Raw genomic sequence first — 21,659 nt, forward strand, 5'->3', positions numbered from 1 at the left:
TATATTTCATATTCCTAGTTTCAGATACAAGAATGATACATTCAGACAAATAGAATGACCACACTCAGATTATAAGCTTTGTAATGATACCTTACAAGAGACCTTTTGCATAAAGCATATTTCAGTTACATCATATTCACACTTATATTTTTATAAAAATATGGAGTGCAAAATCACACTCTCCCATCTTCCATGACTTTTCAAAGATAATCGCTAATGGCTCAGCTATCTCCTCAGTCAGCTCCACGAGTATTCTAGGATGTATTCATCAGGCCCTGCTGACTTGAAGACCTCTAACTTGTCTAAGTAATTTTTAACTTCTTTCCCTATTTTAGGATCTGATCCTACCTCATTTTCACTGGCATTCACTCTGTAAGATGTCCAATCGCTACTAACCTTTTTGGTGAAAACAAACAAAAAAAAGTCATTTCCACATTTTCTGTTATTGTTTTTCTCCCCTCATCGAGTAATGGACCTACCTGTCCTTGGTCTTCCTCTTCATAGAATCATAGACTTTAAGGTCAGAAGGGACCATTATGATCATCTAGTCTGACCTCCTGCACAATGCAGGCCACAGAATCTTACCCACCCACTCCTGTAAGAAACCCCTAATCTATGACTGAGCTATTGAAGTCCTCAGATCATGGTTTAAAGACTTCAAGATGCAGAGAATCTTCCAGCAAGTGACCCGTGTCCCACGCTGTAGAGGAAGGCGAAGAACCCTCAGGGCCTTTGCCAGTCTGCCCTGGAGGAAATTCCTTCCCAACTCCAAATATGGCAATCAGTTAAACCCTGAGCATGTGGGCAAGACTCACCAGCCAGACACCCAGGAAAGAATTATCTGTAGTAACTCAGATCCTACCCCATCTAACATCCCATCACAGACTATTTGGCATATTTACCACTAATAGTCAAAGATCAATTAATTGCCAAAATTAGGCTATCCCATCATACCATCCCCTCCATAAATGTATCGCGCTTAGTCTTGAAGCCAGATATGTCTTTTGCCCCCACTGCTTCCCTTGGAAGGCTGTTCCAGAACTTCACTCCTCTGATAGTTAGAAATCTTCGTCTAATTTCAAGCCTAAACTTCCTGATGGCCAGTTTATATCCATTTGTTCTTGTGTCCACATTGGTCCTGAGCTTAAATAATTCCTCTCCCTCCCTGGTATTTATCCCTCTGATATATTTATAGAGAACAATCATATCTCCCCTCAACCTTCTTTTGGTTAGGCTAAATAAGCCAAGCTTTTTGAATCATAGAATCATAGAATATCAGGGTTGGAAGGGACCTCAGGAGGTCATCTAGTCCAACCCCCTACTCAAAGCAGGACCAATCCCCAATTAAATCATCCCAGCCAGGGCTTTGTCAAGCCTGACCTTAAAAACTTCTAAGGAAGGAGATTCTACCACCTCCCTAGGTAAGGCATTCCAGTGTTTCACCACCCTCCTAGTGAAAAAGTTTTTCCTAATATCCAACCTAAACCTCCCCCACTGCAACTTGAGACCATTACTCCTTGTCCTGTCCTCTTCTACCACTGAGAATAGTCTAGAACCATCCTCTCTGGAACCACCTCTCAGGTAATTGAAAGCAGCTATCAAATCCCCCCTCATTCTTCTCTTCTGCAGACTAAACAATACCAGTTCCCTCAGCCTCTCCTCATAAGTCATGTGTTCCAGACCCCTAATCATTTTTGTTGCCCTTCGCTGGACTCTCTCCAAGTTATCCACATCCTTCTTGTAGTGTGGGGCCCAAAACTGGACACAGTACTCCAGATGAGGCCTCACCAATGTCGAATGGAGGGGGACAATCACGTTCCTCGATCTGCTCGCTATCCCCCTACTTACACATCCCAAAATGCCATTGGCCTTCTTGGCAACAAGGGCACACTGCTGACTCATATCCAGCTTCTCGTCCACTGTCACCCCTAGGTCCTTTTCTGCAGAACTGCTGCCTAGCCATTCGGTCCCTAGTCTGTAGCTGTGCATTGGGTTCTTCCGTCCTAAGTGCAGGACCCTGCACTTATCCTTATTGAACCTCATCAGATTTCTTTTGGCCCAATCCTCCAATTTGTCTAGGTCCTTCTGTATCCTATCCCTGCCCTCCAGCGTATCTACCACTCCTCCCAGTTTAGTATCATCCGTAAATTTGCTGAGAGTGCAATCCACACCATCCTCCAGATCATTTATGAAGATATTGAACAAAACCGGCCCCAGGACCGACCCCTGGGGCATTCCACTTGAGACTGGCTGCCAACTAGACATGGAGCCATTGATCACTACCCGTTGAGCCCGACAATCTAGCCAACTTTCTACCCACCTTATAGTGCATTCATCCAGCCCATACTTCTTTAACTTGCTGACAAGAATACTGTGGGAGACCGTGTCAAAAGCTTTGCTAAAGTCAAGAAACAATACAGTCTCCTTTCATAAGATAGATTTTCCATTCTTGCTTTTAATGTATTTGTAGAATGTTTTCTTGTTACCTTTTATGTCTCTAGCTAGTTTGATCTCATTTTGTCCCTGCACACTTGAAGCATTTTGTTTATATTCATTCTTTGTAATTTGACCTGGTTAACACTTTTTGTAGGACCCTTTTTTGAGTTTCAGATCATTGAAGATCTCCTGGTTAAGCCAGAGTGATTTAACAATAAAGATATAGATTTTAATAGAGTACAAGTAATGAAGCATTAAACTCAGAAATGGTTACAAGAAAAATAAAGATAAAACACTTTCTAAACTTAACAAACTAGACTTGGTTCAAGGTGAAGTCCCTTACCACATATTTTCAGTACATTGCTAACCAAACCCTCAGGCCAGGATCTGTTCCCAAAGTCTATATGCTGCTTTTTTTTCTTTTCTTTTTTTCTTTTTTTTTTTTTGGGGTGTGTCGTCTTAGCTGGAAAAAGAGAGATGGATAGGGAGAGAGAACTTGTGGTGGTTTTGCCCCTCACTTTTATGGTTAAGTCACCCTTTGAAATGCATTTTCCTGAGAGTGACCCCTAGATAAAGTTTTTTCCAGCTGAGAGCAAGGAGACATGGAGGCTGGTGGGGGAAAGGTTTTATGCTGTTGTTTGCTAAGATGCCAATCTGTTTGTTCCTCCCCGTTTTCCTTGACAAAAAATGGCCCCTTGATAGGTGATGGCCCATCAGCATTGATGACACCTGGCTAGAGGCATCAGCTTGTCTTTTGTCTTTGAGAAACAGCATCAGTTAGTTTGCTTTTTAGTCTGAAACATCAACTTCCTACTTGTATGCAGGTTTCAGAGTAACAGCCGTGTTAGTCTGTATTCGCAAAAAGAAAAGGAGTACTTGTGGCACCTTAGCGACTAACCAATTTATTAGAGCATAAGCTTTTGTGAGCTACAGCTCACTTCCTCAGATGCATATCGTGGAAACTGCAGCAGGCTTTATATATACACAGAGAATATGAAACAATACCTACTCCCACCCCACTGTCCTGCTGGTAATAGCTTATCTAAAGTGATCATCAGGTGGGCCATTTCCAGCACAAATCCAGGTTTTCTCACCCTCCACCCCCCCCCCCACAAATTCACTCTCCTGCTGGTGATAGCCAATCCAAAGTGACAACTCTTTACACAATGTGCATGACAATCAAGTTGGGCTATTTCCTGCACAAATCCAGGTTTTCTCACATCCCCCCCACCCCCATACACACACAAATTCACTCTCCTGCTGGTAATAGCTCATCCAAACTGACCACTCTTCAAGTTTAAATCCAAGTTAAACCAGAACATCTGGGGGGGGGGTAGGAAAAAACAAGAGGAAACAGGCTACCTTGCATAATGACTTAGCCACTCCCAGTCTCTATTTAAGCCTAAATTAATAGTATCCAATTTGCAAATGAATTCCAATTCAGCAGTTTCTCGCTGGAGTCTGGATTTGAAGTTTTTTTGTTTTAAGATAGCGACCTTCATGTCTGTGATTGCGTGACCAGAGAGACTGAACTGTTCTCCGACTGGTTTATGAATGTTATAATTCTTGACATCTGATTTGTGTCCATTTATTCTTTTACGTAGAGACTGTCCAGTTTGACCAATGTATATGGCAGAGGGGCATTGCTGGCACATGATGGCATATATCACATTGGTGGATGTGCAGGTGAACGAGCCTCTGATAGTGTGGCTGATGTTATTAGGCCCTGTGATGGTGTCCCCTGAATAGATATGTGGGCACAATTGGCAACGGGCTTTGTTGCAAGGATAAGTTCCTGGGTTAGTGGTTCTGTTGTGTGGTATGTGGTTGTTGGTGAGTATTTGCTTCAGGTTGCGGGGCTGTCTGTAGGCAAGGACTGGCCTGTCTCCCAAGATTTGTGAGAGTGTTGGGTCATCCTTTAGGATAGGTTGTAGATCCTTAATAATGCGTTGGAGGGGTTTTAGTTGGGGGCTGAAGGTGACGGCTAGCGGCGTTCTGTTATTTTCTTTGTTAGGCCTGTCCTTAGTAGGTAACTTCTGGGAACTCTTCTGGCTCTATCAATCTGTTTCTTTACTTCTGCAGGTGGGTATTGTAGTTGTAAGAAAGCTTGACAGAGATCTTCTCATCTTCCCTGGAAATTAGATGAAGAGAGCATGAAAATAAACAGGGAACAGTGTACGAATTTAAAGTAAACTGCTGATGCTGACATTGACAAGAACTGTCCATAACTTTCAATGGCAGAATCTCTCTTTCAGCCTCTTATAAAAATAATCAGACTACATGAAGGTAGGAAAATCCATATTTAATAAGAAACTTCCATAAACATATCATGGATGGCTCTTTCAATGTTCACGTAAGCCTATTTAGAAAAAAGATCCTGATAGATTAGAATAGCTTCCAATACAGTACTGATGTAGTTGTATTTACCTATAGAAACAACAAATTGCAATGGTATGAGATTTTTCTCAGACTGAAAAGTACTGTGAAAAATAATATTGAGTCTGAAAAAACCAGAAAAGGCAATTTAGAGGTCTTAGGAAAAGAATGGAGAGAAGTAGAACATGGAACCACCACTAAAGTAAACAAATAAGGAACTTGATGCCAAAGTGTTAGAGACTTTTTGGGATTTGTTTTCAAAACAAGGAGGGCCTTTTGTTTTGTTTCTGGTTTTAAAATGTGTGAATGAATATCATGAAAGTGAAAAATGGAAAAGAATGGATTTGAGCCAGGCATAGTGCAGGTAGGCACTGGTCCAACTTTCCCATGCAGGACTACGACATCATCTCTGCTCCTTATTTGCTAGTGCTACACTTTACCTTCACAGAGAGCTAGCAGACGCTAGTTAATCTTCACAACAACCACCCAGTGAGATAGATGATTGTAAGCATAACTAGCCCCACTTTACAGATGACGAGAGATTAAGTGACTTTCTGAAGGCCATACAGTGAGCCCATGCCAGAGACCTGGTTAGAACTGAGGAGCTCCTGACTTCTAACCTTGTCTTATACTCCGATATTCCAGACCTGCATCTTGCTCCATCATTTCTGCCAATTGTGCCGAACTGTGTGATGATCACGAATTTATGATATAAATGAGGACCTAGCAGGAGACTATTACTGTTTCACTTGTAACCCACCCGAGGATTTGGATCACCTCAGGCACCACCACACTGCATCATTTAACCTCTTTACAGTAGCAGTTTTTATTATACTACTTGGTCCATGTACAAAGCCTTCCTTTGCAGGGTCTCAAAGCACTTCACAAACATTAATTAAATCTCAAGACAGCTGTCAATGTATGTATTATGCCTATTCTACATTTGAGAAAACTGCGGTAGAGAGATCAAAGGTGCAGATTGGCCAAATTTATGGATTCCCTACTGTGGGCACTTGGGCCAGGATCCACCAAGGTATTTAGGCACCTAAGTCTCAGGCTTAAGTAACTAAGGCCTAGTTTTGGCTCTGCTGCCATCCACAAAACTCCCACCAAACCCTGTAGGTGCCTCAGCTCACTCCATGCCTAAGTTTTCAGTCTAAGTGCATGTCTACACTACAAAATGTAGTCAACCTAACTTACATCAGCATACAGCTGCCACAGTAATTACAGTAATCATCTGTGAGTGTCTACACTTTGCTCTTTGTGTCAGTGGTGCGTGTCCTCACGGGCAGCACTTGTACCGATTGCACTGTCAGCATGGGACATTGTGGGATGGCTTCTGAAAGCCAGTAACAGTCGATGAAAGCAACAAAGTGTCTACACTGACACTACGTTGACCTAACTAACATTGACTCTATGCCTCACGTGGAGGAGAAGTTATTAAGTCAGTGGAGTGGGGCAGTTATGTTGGCGGGAGTAAAATTTTAGTGTAGACACTTACATAGTTAGGTTGACATAAGCTGCCTTGCTTTGACCTAACGCTGTAGTGTAGACCAGGCCTAACAGTTCCCTTGGTTGCTACCTCTTTCTAAGTACCTAGCTCCTCAGTTAAGCCCCAGAGCTTTTCACATACCGGGGAAGACAGGCTTCAGCCACCTAACTTGTGTGCAGGGCCCAGTCCAGTAGGAAAGCTCAGAGGCCGTTTACTAGATCAGGTCTCATTCAAAATGGGCACCTGAGAAAGAGATAGGGACACTGCCTACCTTGTCACTTGCAGCCTAGTGGTTAAGGCACTTGAATCAGGTCTCCCACATTACAGGCAATTTCCACCTCTTTGCTAGAGGGAGAGGAGGGAGACCCCTGTTAAAGTCCTTTCTTCTTCCTCTGGCAGAGAATGGAGAATCAAACCTGGGTCTCCCACATCCCAGATGAGTACGCTAATCCCTGGGCTGAGAGTGATAAAATGGTAGGTTTAGCTGCCACCACCACTATTTTCTGTGGTGTGAGGCAGATGCTGAACTAATTCCCGCAAGAAACTGCTTAGGTGTCTAAGGCACCTAACTCCAGGCAGTGGGTTTCCATTCATGGGTCACTAGCAGAGAGAGGTGCCTCCCTGCAGCCTGGACTTAGGGTCACCTGGGAAGGGCAGGGAGGAGGGCAGGCAAAAAAGCAGTTTGCCCTAAGCTCCACGCTTGAGAGAGGCCCCAAAGCGAGTGGCATTGTGACCTGATGTACAGGGTTGTAGTGCCACTCAAGTTTGGCCCAGCCACCCTCCCACTCCCTGAGGAAGGGGTGGCTGGGCCAAACCTGAGCGGCATTATAACACCTGGAGCAGGAGTTGCCTCTGTAGGGCAGGCTTGCTCTCAAACCCTTCCACCCCTCCCCAGGGCCTCCCCTCAGTGTTTTTGCATGCTTGGGGTTTTTTGGGGAGGAAGGGTGGGGGACCCTACAAAACTCTGTGTGGCCCTGGACTTGGGCCACTGTCTGAGAGAGGGGGCAAGCTTAGCACATATCCCTGTGGCCAGTGTCTCCCTTCAGTACCAGATTTACAAGGCACCTCTTCCCCCCGAGACCCTGCCCATTGCTTGGCCCCTGCTTGCTCTTCACCCCCTCCCTCCTTGTGAGTAGCAGGCTGTGCCGGGGTGAGGATGGGGTGGGAGAAGAGGCTGAGTGGGAGCCCGGCCTCAGGGTGGAGCCTCAGGGGAAGGGTCTTGGGGCAAGGCACAGGTGGAGCAGGGGGCAGGGCCATGATCCAGGCGCTGGGGCCCACAAAAGATTAATCCATCCCCATCTTCCTTTGGCTAGCTTGAGCAGTTCCCCGCCCCGTGTGCTAGCTGTTATTGATCTCATTCTAAGGACCCCATTCACCGCATGGGGAGCTGAGCTGCCTAACCAGGCTTTGTGGATTGCAATCTATTCTTGTGATTTTCTAGGAACCTAAAAGTTAGCTCTACCACACTCAGCACTGCAATGCCAAAGGCCTTTTGTGGAGCTGAGCCTTAAGGACTGCGTCCAGAGGGGCAAAGACCCACACTCCTGTTATCTCTTCATTTGTTAAAATGATACATCACAAGTTTCATTAAAAAGTACAGTGCTTCAAAAATCCTTTAAATCTCCTATTTTGAAATGCATCAGTTTCATTTCATGAACATTGACTTTTTTGTTTGAGGTTAGGGCAGGATATTCAGCAGGAAATACCAGCTGACACAAGTACTCTAAACACATCGGTGCAGTAGATTTAACTTACTGTACTTAATTTAACTACAACAAAAACTGGAACTGAAACTTGAACTGTCATTATCATGAGCTCTTAGAGCACGGCGGCACTGACATCATCAGTCCTTTCCCTTATGAAAAGCACACTTTTGCTTCATGTGCTGAACTTTATGCATGGATTAATCAATAGGACTGCATCTGCATAAGTATTTGCAGGCTGGAGGCCCAGTCTGAATTTAGTGACACTGTTGACCTTTGTCTTTATTGATAAACATGCTTCTTTATAACCTGAACAGGAAAAGGGAGACAGTGATATTTAAGTTTATACTGCATTTTGTAGTACCATAACTAGAAGTTGCTGAGTATCCTAATTAGCTTAATCAAACTGATTTCCTCCAATAACGAATACGGTATTAATATTAAGAGAAAAAGCCACTGTTTTTCCCTTGCAAGAGCTCGGCAGCTCATAAATAAAGTATGAGAAAAAACAAAGGGAATAAAACTGTGCCAGCCCGCAAAGTACCTTGAGGTTTATTTACTTGTCAGAAGGATTTTCTAGGTGAAGGAATCTGCTTGCTCACATGAAACAAGAAGAGAAGCAATTTACATGTGCATCATTCATTCTTTCCCATGTAATTTTTCCATTGGGCTATAATTTACTATGTCACAAGGCTTGAGAAGGTCAACAGCCGCATACTGAGTAGGTTCTGATTATATCAGTAACTGCGAACAAGTCTTTAACAATTCTTGGTTTTTCACTACTAGAGAGTAAAAGACATGGTAGATAATTAAACCCTTGGAATCAAAGATTTGTCACTTAACATACTTAGAGGAGAAGGCCTGGGTGCTGTATGGTTCTAAGACCAGGTCTACACTACAAACTTAGTATAACTACATCACTCAGGAGTGTGAAAAATTCACACCCTGCAGCAACTTGCTATACCAACCTAATTCCTGGCATAGACAACACTGTGTTGACGGGAGGGCTTTTCCTGTCAACATAGCTACTGCCTCTTGAGGAGGTGGATTACTACCCCAACAGGAGACGCTCTCCCATTGGCATAGGAGCGTCTTCACTGAAGCTCTGCAGTGGCGCGGCTGCAGCTTTTGAAACGTAGACCTGCCCTAAGCAACTTGCTACAGCTGTGTGAAGAACAGTTCAACTTGAAGAGAACATTAAAGGAATGTTTCGTGCTTCCGGCTACGTATAAAAAATATATGGATTTGGGTATTTCTGCGTAACCAGCTGTGATACCTTTCTGGTTCTAACCAGAAGAGAAAAAAAAAAATCTTACAAATGCCACACGGATTTCTCCCATTTAGTTTGTTGGCTATTAGTGAGAAATACAATTTTCAATAGAAGCTAATGTTTGCAGACGCCTACCACTGCCATTCATCCCCCCCCCCGCCCCCATCTTCTATATTCCACTTAGAATTTGATCCTACAAGGTGCTGGCAACCTATGCAGACTCCAACTCCCACTGAAGCTAATGAGAGAGAAAAGGATCAGGATTCAGGGCATCGGGCCCTTAAACAAGAGTGCAAAAAGATTTTAGTGGTTTAGTATGAGCATTTATAGAGGGCTTGTTTTGACCCCCATTTCCTTACAGTGACAAGTGGGAATTTATCTACAAAACCAAGTTCTGGCCTCCGTTACCCCCATGCAATTCCATTGCTTTTCAAGTGCAACTGAGGACAGAACTAAAATGCTTATGTTGAAGTCTGTGTTATATGTCCTTCTGTTCCACACAATCCAAGCTGTAAACCATTTAAAATATGCACTGGCTCATCAATAGCTTCGCCTTTGTCTTGTCATTAGACATTCATCTGTTTACCACCAAATCCAAAAGAAAAACAAATTACACTTATAGATTTACTGTATGAAAACCAAGGAGCAATAACCATTGTCTTCTGTTTTCCCTACCAATCGCAAAGCAGTATTATCTGACACTAAGTTCAAGTTCCTGGAGAAAACTGAACAAAGCACCCCAGTGACCATCAGTTTCAATCTCCACTCCAGCAAAGGGAGCCACACAGACAGGCCCTAATGCCCCTGAATTGTCCCAGTGAAGTCATGGGTCCTTTGTGGGACTGAGGCCCTAATGACTGCAACTTCAGTTTGCAGAGGTTGTGCACCATGAAAGGCACCAGATACTCTTTTCAAATTTTAACAATATAATGGACTGGTGCAATGAAATCACCATCACTGGAGGATCTCGCTGTTACGGTCTATCCCAGCTTCTGGAAGAAACTTACTGAAGGACTTCCTTATGTGCACGCGTGGATTTTTCTTTATGAAGCATTTTACAGGCAAAAGTGACATCAGTGATTTGACAAGAGATTAGTAGGTATATGAATGCATACAGCTACATATATAGCATAGGTATTTCTGTATTTTCCTGAAAGAAAGTTGGCATTTGTACAGACTTGTTTTCATTACAAAACAGGAAGGCTGATTGGTATTGTGGCCAGCTGCTGACTGTGTGTGGTTAAGTGATTTAAGTTTCTTGTTAGCTTCAGTTTTGTTGAGTTTGTGGGCAATTAAATGGGACCCTGTTTTTTATACTGTACAGTATAATAAACCCAAGAGCAGGGGATACACAAGCTTCCCTCAAACACAACAGGCACCTTGATGGGTGTGCACAGAATAAGAACTTAATTATAAGGGAAGTATCCACATAAGTCTGAAGGAATCCTACTTGAAGGCCAGCATTAAGTGAACATTTCCTGGGAAGCAAGAGTATTGCCAAACCTGTAGCGGCCATGCCTGCTCACAAATGGCTGGTACACTTTGTATTTAGGAATCCCATTACGGCAGAGGTGGGCAAACGATGGGGGTCAGATGGACCCTCCTGCCTGGCCTCTGAGCTCTCAGCCCAGGAGACTCACCCCCGACCCCTCCCTTGCTGTTCCCCCTTCCCCGCAGCCTCAGCTCACTGCACCGCCGGCACAATGCTCTGGGCGTCGGGGCTGCGAGCTTTGCCTGGGGCAGCGCAGCTGCAGAGCCCGGCCTGACCCGGTGCTCTGTGCTGTGCGGTGGCATGGCTGACTCCAGCCAGGCGGCATGGCTGCCTATCCTGGTGCTCTGGGCAGCACGGCTGTAGCACGGTCAGCCACCGGTGCTCTAGACAGCGCGTAAGAGGGCAAGTGGGGGGTTGGATAGAAGGCAGGGGAGTTCGGGGAGGTGGTTGGGGCCAGGGTGTGGATAGGGGTCGGGGTGGTCAGAAGGCAGGAAATGGGGGGGTTGAATGGGAGCAGGGGTCCCGGGGGGCAGTCAGGAAGGAGAGGAGGGGTTGGATGGTCTGCAGGAGGCAGTCAGGGGTGAATGGGGCAGGAGTCCCGGGGGGGAGGGGGAGGCTATCAGGGGGTGAGCAGGGAGGGCCACACCTGGTTGTTTGGCACAGCCCCCCCCAACCAGCCCTCCATACAATTTTGGAAACCCAATGTGGCCCTCAAGCCAAAAAGTTTGCCTGCTCCTGCACTAGAATTCTTTGTGAGCGTGGGAGTAAAGAATGGATCCAATAAGAGTGGAGTCTTTAATTGTAATTTAATACTTACCTATTTTGCACAGCCTAGGGCCTTTTTCCTTGCTTTGTTTCTCACTTTTTAACCCTTGCCTATTTTTCCTAGTATAAATACGGAACCCTTTCAGCACCCTCAAGATTAGTACATTTATGTTATCGTCAAACAGCAGCACATAAAAATTCTTATTCTTAATTATTCCTATTTGTAGGAATTACAGTCAGAAATAAATACTGCTCAGCTGGAACTTGGAAAGAAAGAGAACAGCACCAAGTTTTTTGATGCAGAAAACCAAGCCATGCATAAACATCTGCAAACTCTATCAGGTAGTAAAGGATGATTCCCATGTGTGGTACTTATCCAATAGCTCATCCTAGAGAAAAATACATACCTATCCTGGACAAATTATGTATATGAATGAATATGTTAAATAAAATAGGATGAAGTGGAAATACCAGAGGGTTATTTTGGAATATTTGAAAGTAGTCTGTCATAGAAAAAGCTTTCACAAAAACCAAAATTGTACTAGATGTGTACAGAAGGAAAAAGGCAAGGCATCTAATCAAACGCATGACAGCTAGTGAGCATAACAAACAATATTGCCTTGGCTATACCAGGAGATCTATCTGTCTCTGGTAACAGGTGCAGTTGAGCTGGTGTGGAAAATGTTGTAACCACAGATACAGACAATTAACCCACGATTAGCAACATTTTTAGAGACCACAGTTAAAAGCAGCAGCTATTTCCATTTCATCATGCTGATTACTTTTATTTAGTAACTGGAGATTTTAACTACTTCCAGTTAAGCGTGTTGAGCACCAGCTAAGTTCAGCCATTTGCGGACATGTGTTGTCTGCAATGGGTACATGTTCTCACTGCTGACAAGCCTTTTGTCGAAAGGGGTGAAGGATAAGGAATAGAATCTCATGGTTACTTGGTTTTGGCACATGCATATCTTGCTGGTTCCATATACCTCCTTGGCCAGACTGATGAAGTTTGCTGTCTTCTTTTAGGTAATATGAAAGAGGATTTTTAGGAGGGATTTTAATAAGAAGAGTGGCAGTTTGAGAGTTCATTCCATGCATAAGAGAAATAGTTCATTACAGTCTTAATAGTGACTATGTTTTTTTAAAAAAGTAACGGTGGTGATGGTTAAATTATTATTTAACACAGTCTATAGCAGTGGTTCTCAAACTTTTGTACACACAGCAAGCCTCTGAGTGCAACCCCCCTTATAAATTAAAAACACTTTTTAGTATATTTAACGCCATTATAAATGCTGGAGGCAAAGTGGGGTTTAGGGTGGGGGCTGACAGCTCACGACCCCCCATGTAATAACCTCATGACCCCCCAAAGGGGTCCCAACCCCCAGTTTGAGAACCCCTGGTCTATAGTATGTCATAGTAAAACAGGCCCATTCTAGATCGAAACGTTCTGTAATCTTCTGGTTTTTTAACCACTAGTCCCTTGAGCATCCCACTAAGCAGTTTCAGAACTCAGTGTGCAGACTGAAGGATACGGATTTTAGTTTATGGAACTAGCATCTGAAAGACTGGTGATTTCACACAGATGCCAATACTAGAGAAAAGCTATTATTAATGGAGGATGTTATAAAGCTGAAGAATCTTGCTGAGATTGTCATTCAGGACATTTCACACAAAGAAGCAGAACTACTAGGAGTCCAGCAAGAGCTACAGAGGGCCATGAATTCCATAAAAGAAAGAGAGCATAATCTCCACCATTTGGAAAACCAAGTAAGTAATAGCTAAATACCCCTTTTCATAATTAAATGTATACATCAGACTCTCAGATGTTTAGACGTTAGAAATGGGGAATATCTGTTAAATCATCCAATCCACTCCTGCAGGATGGTCCCCCCACCCCATCTGGCCTACTTTGAAAGTACTTGTAGGAGGGCAAGCTTTCACCATTCCCTTTCAAAGACATCCACACAGTATAATTAGATCTAAATTTCTTACTATCGGAATTTTCCCCCAAATATCAAAGTCTTAGTGTACACTTGAAAGTGTCAAGGAACACCCAAAACTTTGACAATCGGGAGTTGAGATCATCATGAGCATCATCTCAGGAGGACTTCAAAGCCTGCTGGACAGTTCTCCAGATAATAGACAGACAATCAGAATTTCAGCATCTAAGTCTCTGTGCACTAAATCCTGCTGGGGGGGGAGGGATAGCTCAGTGGTTTGAGCATTGGCCTGCGAAACCGAGGGTCGTGAGTTCAATCTTTGAGGGGGCCATTTAGGGATCTGGGGCAAAAATTGGGGATTGGTCCTGCTTTGAGCAAAGGGGTTGGACTAGATGACCTCCTGAGGTCCTTTCCAACCCTGATATTCTATATTCTAACAGTTTGGCATAATCAAAGACGTGCAGACTGGGTCCATCAGCTTCCTTGATTTTTAGTCTTTATGGCCACGATTCAGTAAAGCCCTTAAACCACATGCTTAATTTTAAGTATGCATATAAGGGATTTGAATCAGGGTCCATATGCTGAAGTCAACAACTTCACAGTGTAGGTCTGCTTCTGGTTAATCAGGATTCAGGTCAGACAGACTGGATTTAATCAAGAGTTCTAAAAATTAGAGTGAAGAATTTGGAATGAAATAAGGTCTCCCTTATCTAGCAGTTATTTAGGAATCTTTAGATGCAGAGAGTAACCCTGAGAGCAGGGACTCTGTACTAGTACACAAACAAAAAGAAAAAACAAACAAAATAAAGGAAAGTTTGGCCACATAGACACGATAGCTAGATAAAGAGCCACATTAGAATTGGATTAGTCACTTAGTCTGGATTACCTTGATTATTTAAGTTAGGGCTAATTCATATGGGAGTTTTAAATGGTCATTGTTAGGCTTAAGTGTTAACATCACATTAAATACAAGTGAGACAGCTCACAGCTTTTATGCTGCCTGTTTGCAGACTCCTGCAGTGGTTCATGTGTAGGATTTGTTCATTTTTTTGTTAAAATGTTTTTATTTTGAAGCATACTTCTGCATCAGATTCCGCAGCTGTAGAAAATGAGTCGCTACCTCTACTCCCACACTATACAGATCTGCCCATATAAAAGTCACAACACGGAGTAACAATCCACAATATTTATTGACAATTCCCTGGCAGACATTTCTCTCAACCATTTGAAATTGGGTCAGTTTACATTTAAAAAAATAATACTATTCACCCTTCAAGTGAAGTCACTGGAAACGAATAGCCACGTACACTACACCATTACTCAGAAATTCATAGATTTTCAAGTCAAATTCTAGTCTGACTCTTGCCTAATTCAGGTGATAGAATTTCACCAAGGGTTTTCTATATAATTTCTGGTTCAGCTAGACCTTACCTTTTAGAAAGATATCCAACCTTGATTTATGTCTTCATGTGATGGAGAATCCACTACATCATTAAGTTGTTCCAATGGCTAATTACCCTCCTTGTAAAAGATTACGCCTTGTTTCTAGTCTGAATTTGAACCTCAGCTTTCAGCCATTGGATCTTGTTCTGCCTTTGTCTGCCAAATTAAACAGGCCTCTACTCTCTTCCTGCTGAATTGCAGGTCTGTCATTGACAGTCCAGAACAAAAAATCCAATGACTTGCTGTAATTTAGCTAAACTTCAGTGAATAGCTAAATGGGGAAAGTGGTCTGTTAGCTGCTGCCAACCACCAACCATGAAGGATAGAGATGCTTGGGGGGAGGGGGGAGAAAAGGAAAAACAATTAACAAAAGTCTTTGCAAAAGGATTATTCCCATTCTTAATGAAAAGATTTTTTGAACATTTTTGTATTGCAAACATAAGTGTCCTGCCACACTTTTTTTAAACATTTCTTATCAGTGAACTGAAAGCTCTTTAGAACACCTCATTTGTGGCTGTCCCGTGCAAGCTGGTTGTTGGCTTCACTTTGTCACAGTTCACTTATGGATTGCTACCTGCAGTTTGGAATATCACAATACTGCATTTCATTTCATAGGACATGACACAAAATGCTGTTGCTAAGGAATTACATGAGTATGTGCCATTACATTTTTAGGGAATATTGTTTGGGAAAAATCCATTGTGGCACAATTCCCCATATTACTTATCTTGGTTTTCTGCTGCAAAAAATTGTTTCATATAGTTAGACAAGAGCTGAGAGAAATGTTTTTTAATTTTTTACCTATTCTGTCAAAGTTCAGGAAGTTCTGATCAGCATCAATTTAAACTCAGGATAATATTTAGTCTATATTCAAGTGTGGGAGGAAAAACTAAACTATTATTTCTGGCTTCCCAGTAGCAGAGAACACACAAAATGTAACAACCCACCCCACACATACAGATGGCTCTAGTTTTTGCCTGAATACTATTCTTATACAGGGGAAGTGTGGGTCTGGGAATATACAATCCTTTCTCAGCCACAATCCCAGCAACCAGATAAACAGGAAGAGAGATTAAAAATGAGTTATTTCACCAAATTCAGTTTTGTTGTAAATACCTGCAGCCTTACTGAAGTCCATAGATATCTACCTGTATAAAGCTTACGCCAGAGAGTTAAAATTGACCCTGTCTGTCTAGAGAGCACAGAAATCTGTCAGTGCTTCTTCTCAATTTCACCCTTAGGAGATACAAAGAAGGTTCTAAAACAGCACTCAATTTAAATATATGTTTGAGAAAAAACTGGATAATATGTTGCTTCTGAACACCATGTGAAATACAGAGACACTCCTTTAGGTACACAGATTTATCAAAACTGTTGAATGAGCTTGCACCTGCAGAGGGGGCATAGCTGAGGCCATTTCATATACTGTCTTGGTGCAGGATGTTATCCATTTGGAGATTGTCTGTGAAGAGACCGTTTGACCCTTCATATGGTCCACATATGACAAACACAAACCAGGCAAAGCACAAAACGGTTTAGTCCTGTCCAGATAAAAGGCTAGCCTTTGCCTGACATTTAAGGTATGGAGACGCTGCTTCTCTGGAGATGAAGGTAGCTTAGGAAAAAACACAGGTAAATATACCGCCTGGTTCAAATGAAACAAAGACAATGGGATTTGGGTACCCAACTCCCTTAGGGCCACTGAAAATCTCCTCTGGAGGCTTCTGTAGAACAGGAGGAAGAGGAAAAATGGCAAACCTAAACTGTTCTCTATCCCAATACTAAGATAAGGAGGAGACATCATGGTTCTTCAAGATGCTCAGACTTTACAACTACAGCAGAGAGCTCACGGTCAGCACACAGCAGTGGAGAACAGACATTTACACTAGCAGAGGCCCCATTTCTGTTGGGCATTCGGCACCCTATCTAGAACACTTCTCAAGTGGGGAATACTGCTTTTGCACTTAGTGTGATTTCCATAAGGGAATCTCAAAGTACTTTGATGAATACGAGCCTCACACTACCCTGTGAAGTAGAATAGTTAAGTATTATCCCCATTGGAGAAATGAAAATGGTCTAGCAAACCCTAGAGCAGTGGTTCTCAGCCTTCCCCATACCATGACCCCCATGTTAGTATAGAAGAGTGTTTTGTGACCCTCTTGCACGTAACGATTAAAAGAAAAGGATGATCTGTCCATGATCCACAGCATCGGTGGCCTACAGAGTGCTCACAGCTGGAGCTAACAACTATTCAGAGAGCCCCTTTTCCTTCCCAGAAATAGGGCCGGTGCTTCCAACATTACGGTAAAGGGGAAAAAATTGGGAAAGGCAGGTTTCCATGCTCACGGGGTCTTTAATCTCTACATGGTTATGTTCAGCTCCACCGGCAGATTCAGCAACACCAGAGTATGGAAGCAAAGCTTGTGGAAAATAGATCAGAATGCGTAAGAGTGCAGGCTTTGCTCCATCAGCTGGAGGAGAAATACTTCACTAGCTCCCAGTCCATGGAGCAGCATATTGCTAAAGAACTTCGGTAGGGACATCTGCAATTCTACATCAGAGCTTGTGATTTACTTATTTCAGTAGCTAATTTGGGGGGGGAGGGGGGCATTCTTTGGAGGCACTGAGCATCTGGAATTTCCAGTGGCAACAGGGCCCTTGGTGCTAGTAAAACTGACATAATGGAACATGTGGAGAGCATGTTATATTTGGGGGCATTTTAAAAAAAAGTGAATTTGGCATTCAAGACAATTTTATAATAGTGTCAATAAAAACCTGTGTTTATCCAGGCATAGCATCACCCAGAACAATTTAAGCTTCCCCACATTGACTTCATAGGAGTGTGAGGAAAGTCGCCTATTCTTTATATTGAGACTCTCATGGAGTTGTAAATTATGGTGGCGGTTTGGGCAATAGGGGCACATGAGGTATATCTGGGGCATGAGATGGAGACTATCCATGTGTCTCCCTGGCTTAGTCCCAGAAGAGCTAGGCTTCCACCACACACCAAGTAACTGCCTGATATATGGGGCTGATGTTATGACCGTCTCTACAGTGGTCAGTTCCAGAGAATACGGGCCTCCGTTTGTTGTCTTCAATCCTGGGAAGACTGAGGTTTGTATACGGGAGATAGGAAGCTCACTCTTCTCTATTGTGTCCTCATGTGTTGGATTTGTTTGGAGTGAATCCGATTAAGAATCTTGGTGTCACTTGCTCTGATTCTGTTGTACAACTCCAAGATGCTTTGGCTAGAGGGATTCATGAGGGTGGTGCGCGGATATCATTTATTTCAGATGGTAAATGATCTTATTAAATGGCCAGAGACATTCTATCATGGCAATTCTTGACCACCACCAGACTGGTTCAAATTGAGAAAGTAAAAGGTGGTGTTTTTTTTTTTTAAACTAATCTTTTAATCAAGCTTAGAATTGGACCCCGTAGGTCTGAGAACAGCAGCACAAGAGGCAGGACAGCTCAGGAACAGTATAAATGGATTAGAAAAACAAGCTGGTCTTTTTACAAACATTACCAAAGCATCAAATCAACCCATGAGGCACAAGTTAGTCTTACAAAAATTGTAGTCCTACAAACAGAAAAGTCTATGAACTGCAAACTGCCTATCCTTTTTCACAGAAAATGGGATCACTGCAATTTAGATCAAACTTTAAAGTCAGTAAAAATACTACAGGAAGATTGCTCCTTATAAAATGTAATCAGCAATATTGGATTTGGGGCTAAAGTTGGAACTATTTTTATTTAGTGAGGAAGCTGAAAAACTACGACAGCAGCTTAAAGAAAAAGAACTTTCTGCTGATAAGGATAAATATTTACGTAACAAAATGGCAGAAGACTGTGGATATCTGACAAAACAAAATGGCCTCTTACAGTCTCAAGTTCTGGAAGCCACCAGGCAGCTGGATAGAGTAAGTTGTTGTTTTTTTTTTTTTATGGTTTATTTTAAATAAGGCCATGGGGAGGCATGGATCAGCATTCATGTTGTACTCCCTGTCAGTACCCAGCCCAAGCCGGGGAAACTAAAGATCCAACCAGAGCACCAAATTCGTGATGCATCCTGGTCACATGCTACCCGAGGCACATTACATGTACAGGTTTCAGAGTAGCAGCCGTGTTAGTCTGTATTCGCAAAAAGAAAAGGAGGACTTGTGGCACCTTAGAGGCTAACAAATTTATTTGAGCATAAGCTTCCATGAGCTACAGCTCACTTCATCAGATGCATTACACATACACTAGAAGAAAGCCATTCAACAGCAAGTAGAAGACAATGACTACCCTTACAGTTTTAAGAACTGTTTTTTAAAAAGTCTTTTAAAAAAAAGTCTCTTTGTACATCTTGTGGCTTTTAAATCAGCTGGACCCAATAAGCATAACCCTCCTTCCTGGAGTTGCTACGCTGCAGATGTGTTTTCCCTCCACAACTATACATTGTGCTACTCTGTACTATGCTCACTAGTACTGAAGTTGTGCATAGCAGTCTCACTTGGGACAGGGTGTTGGATTCCCTGCAAGACCTTTTTCCAACTAGAAAAGGAGTACTTGTGGCATCTTAGAGACTAACCAATTTATTTGAGCATGAGCTTTTGTGAGCTACAGCTCACTTCATCGGATGCATACCGTGGAAACTGCAGCAGACTTTATATACACACAGAGAACATGAAACAATACCTCCTCCCACCCCACTGTCCTGCTGGTAATAGCTTATCTAAAGTGATCATCAAGTTGGGTCATTTCCTGCACAAATCCAGGTTCTCTCACCCCCTCACCCCCCTCCAGAAAACACACACACAAACTCACTCTCCTGCTGGTAATAGCTCATCCAAAGTGACCACTCTCCCTACAATGTGCATGATAATCAAGGTGGGCCATTTCCAGCACAAATCCAGGTTCTCTCACCCCCCATCCCCATACACACACAAACTCACTCTCCTGCTGGTAATAGCTCATCCAAAGTGACCACTCTCCCTACAATGTGCATGATAATCAAGGTGGGCCATGTCCAGCACAAATCCAGGCTCTCTCACCCCCCCCCCGTTTTTTTTCCCGGGGACACACACACACACACAAACTCACTCTCCTGCTGGCAATAGCTCATCCAAACTGACCACTCTCCAAGTTTAAATCCAAGTTTAACCAGAACATCTGGGGGGGGGGGTAGGAAAAAACAAGGGGAAATAGGCTACCTTGCATAATGACTTAGCCACTCCCAGTCTCTATTTAAGCCTAAATTAATAGTATCCAATTTGCAAATGAATTCCAATTCAGCAGTTTCTCACTGGAGTCTGGATTTGAAGTTTTTTTGTTTTAAGATAGCGACCTTCATGTCTGTGATTGCGTGACCGGAGAGATTGAAGTGTTCTCCGACTAGTTTATGAATGTTATAATTCTTGACATCTGATTTGTGTCCATTTATTCTTTTACGTAGAGACTGTCCAGTTTGACCAATGTACATGGCAGAGGGGCATTGCTGGCACATGATGGCATATATCACATTGGTGGATGTGCAGGTGAACGAGCCTCTGATAGTGTGGCTGATGTTGTTAGGCCCTGTGATGGTGTCCCCTGAATAGATATGTGGGCACAGTTGGCAACGGGCTTTGTTGCAAGGATAAGTTCCTGGGTTAGTGGTTCTGTTGTGTGGTATGTGGTTGTTGGTGAGTATTTGCTTCAGGTTGCGGGGCTGTCTGTAGGCATACTCCTTTTCTTTTTGCAAATACAGACTAACACGGCTGTTATTCTGAAACCTTTTCCAACTAGGATTCCCCAAACCTCAGTTTGACTCCAGATTTCTTCCTTAGGAATCTTTAGGTGGCATACAGCAAAACTACAGAATTGATCAGACTGAAGTGTAGGGGGTGGATATAGTGCGAACCACACATCCAAAGTTACTCAGAAAACCTCTTCCTTTGTATACATTTACACATTACATTGCATCACAGGTTTTGCGATTGGCTTGGTTACTTTGTAGGAACCAATCCCCGTACAGCAGTGATTCTCAACCTGCAGCCCAATCTGCACAGAGCTGCGGCCCATGTGAAATCCTCAGGGCCATACAGGTAGTATTGGATGCAGCCTACAACGGTAAATAGGGTGAGAAGGGAAAGTTACTCACCTTGTGCAGTAACTGAGGTTCTACGAGATGTGTCCCCCTATGGGTGCTCCACTCCAGGTAATGGTGCATCCCTGCGCCTTCGCTCAGAGTTTTGCAGCTGTCGGCACTTGAAGTATAGCACGTGCAACCGGGAGCACTCAGTTCTTTCTCAACCACCCCCGGCCTGAGACGGAGCTCAGCAGTCCCGCTGAAAAACTCTCATTTGTTAGATAAGTCTTAGATAGTTAGAAAGTTTAGTATTTAGATAATTTGGGCTTCAGTTTAGCTTTGCCTGTTTAAAAAAAAAATGTTTTTCCTTAGCTTTCCCCATAGCAAGTTTATTTCGGAATGCCTGATTTGCTGGGTTTTAAAAGATGTTCGACCTGCAGAGAGGCGATCCCAGTCTGATGGACACACTCAGTGTGTCCGGGAGAATCTCATGTTCCCCCGAAATGTGCCCATTGCTCTTAATTAAAAGCTAGGGCATGAAGAGATAGGGCCTGGAGGCTGAAACTTATATTACTGAAAAAATCATTGAGACCAGCCTCCAACCCGAGACAAGAAGGACTTTCCTGACAAAGGTTCGCAGTCCCTTCATCACCGAGGTCCCCAAAATCTAAGAAGCCAGTTAAA

The 21,659-nt window shown here is 43.1% G+C and overlaps 1 protein-coding gene across 5 annotated transcripts in view; it reads left to right on the forward strand.

The window, feature by feature from the left end:
- The window catches only part of LOC140906575 (uncharacterized), a 56,340-nt gene that overhangs the window by 24,377 nt on the left and 10,304 nt on the right, over positions 1-21,659 (forward strand). For 2 of the 5 annotated variants that reach the window (XM_073330742.1, XM_073330744.1), the window contains 2 exons: positions 11,762-11,876; positions 13,120-13,304. In XM_073330742.1, coding sequence (XP_073186843.1) covers positions 11,762-11,876; positions 13,120-13,304 — 300 coding nt within the window. Of the gene's footprint in view, positions 1-11,761; positions 11,877-13,119; positions 13,305-17,298; positions 17,460-18,680; positions 18,844-20,360; positions 20,419-21,659 lie in introns of those variants that run through there. The other 3 variants (XR_012157156.1, XR_012157155.1, XM_073330743.1) reach the window with 3 other exon arrangements.

Source organism: Lepidochelys kempii, chromosome 2 (genome assembly GCF_965140265.1).
Source record: "Lepidochelys kempii isolate rLepKem1 chromosome 2, rLepKem1.hap2, whole genome shotgun sequence".
Lineage (NCBI taxonomy): Eukaryota > Metazoa > Chordata > Testudines > Cheloniidae > Lepidochelys > Lepidochelys kempii.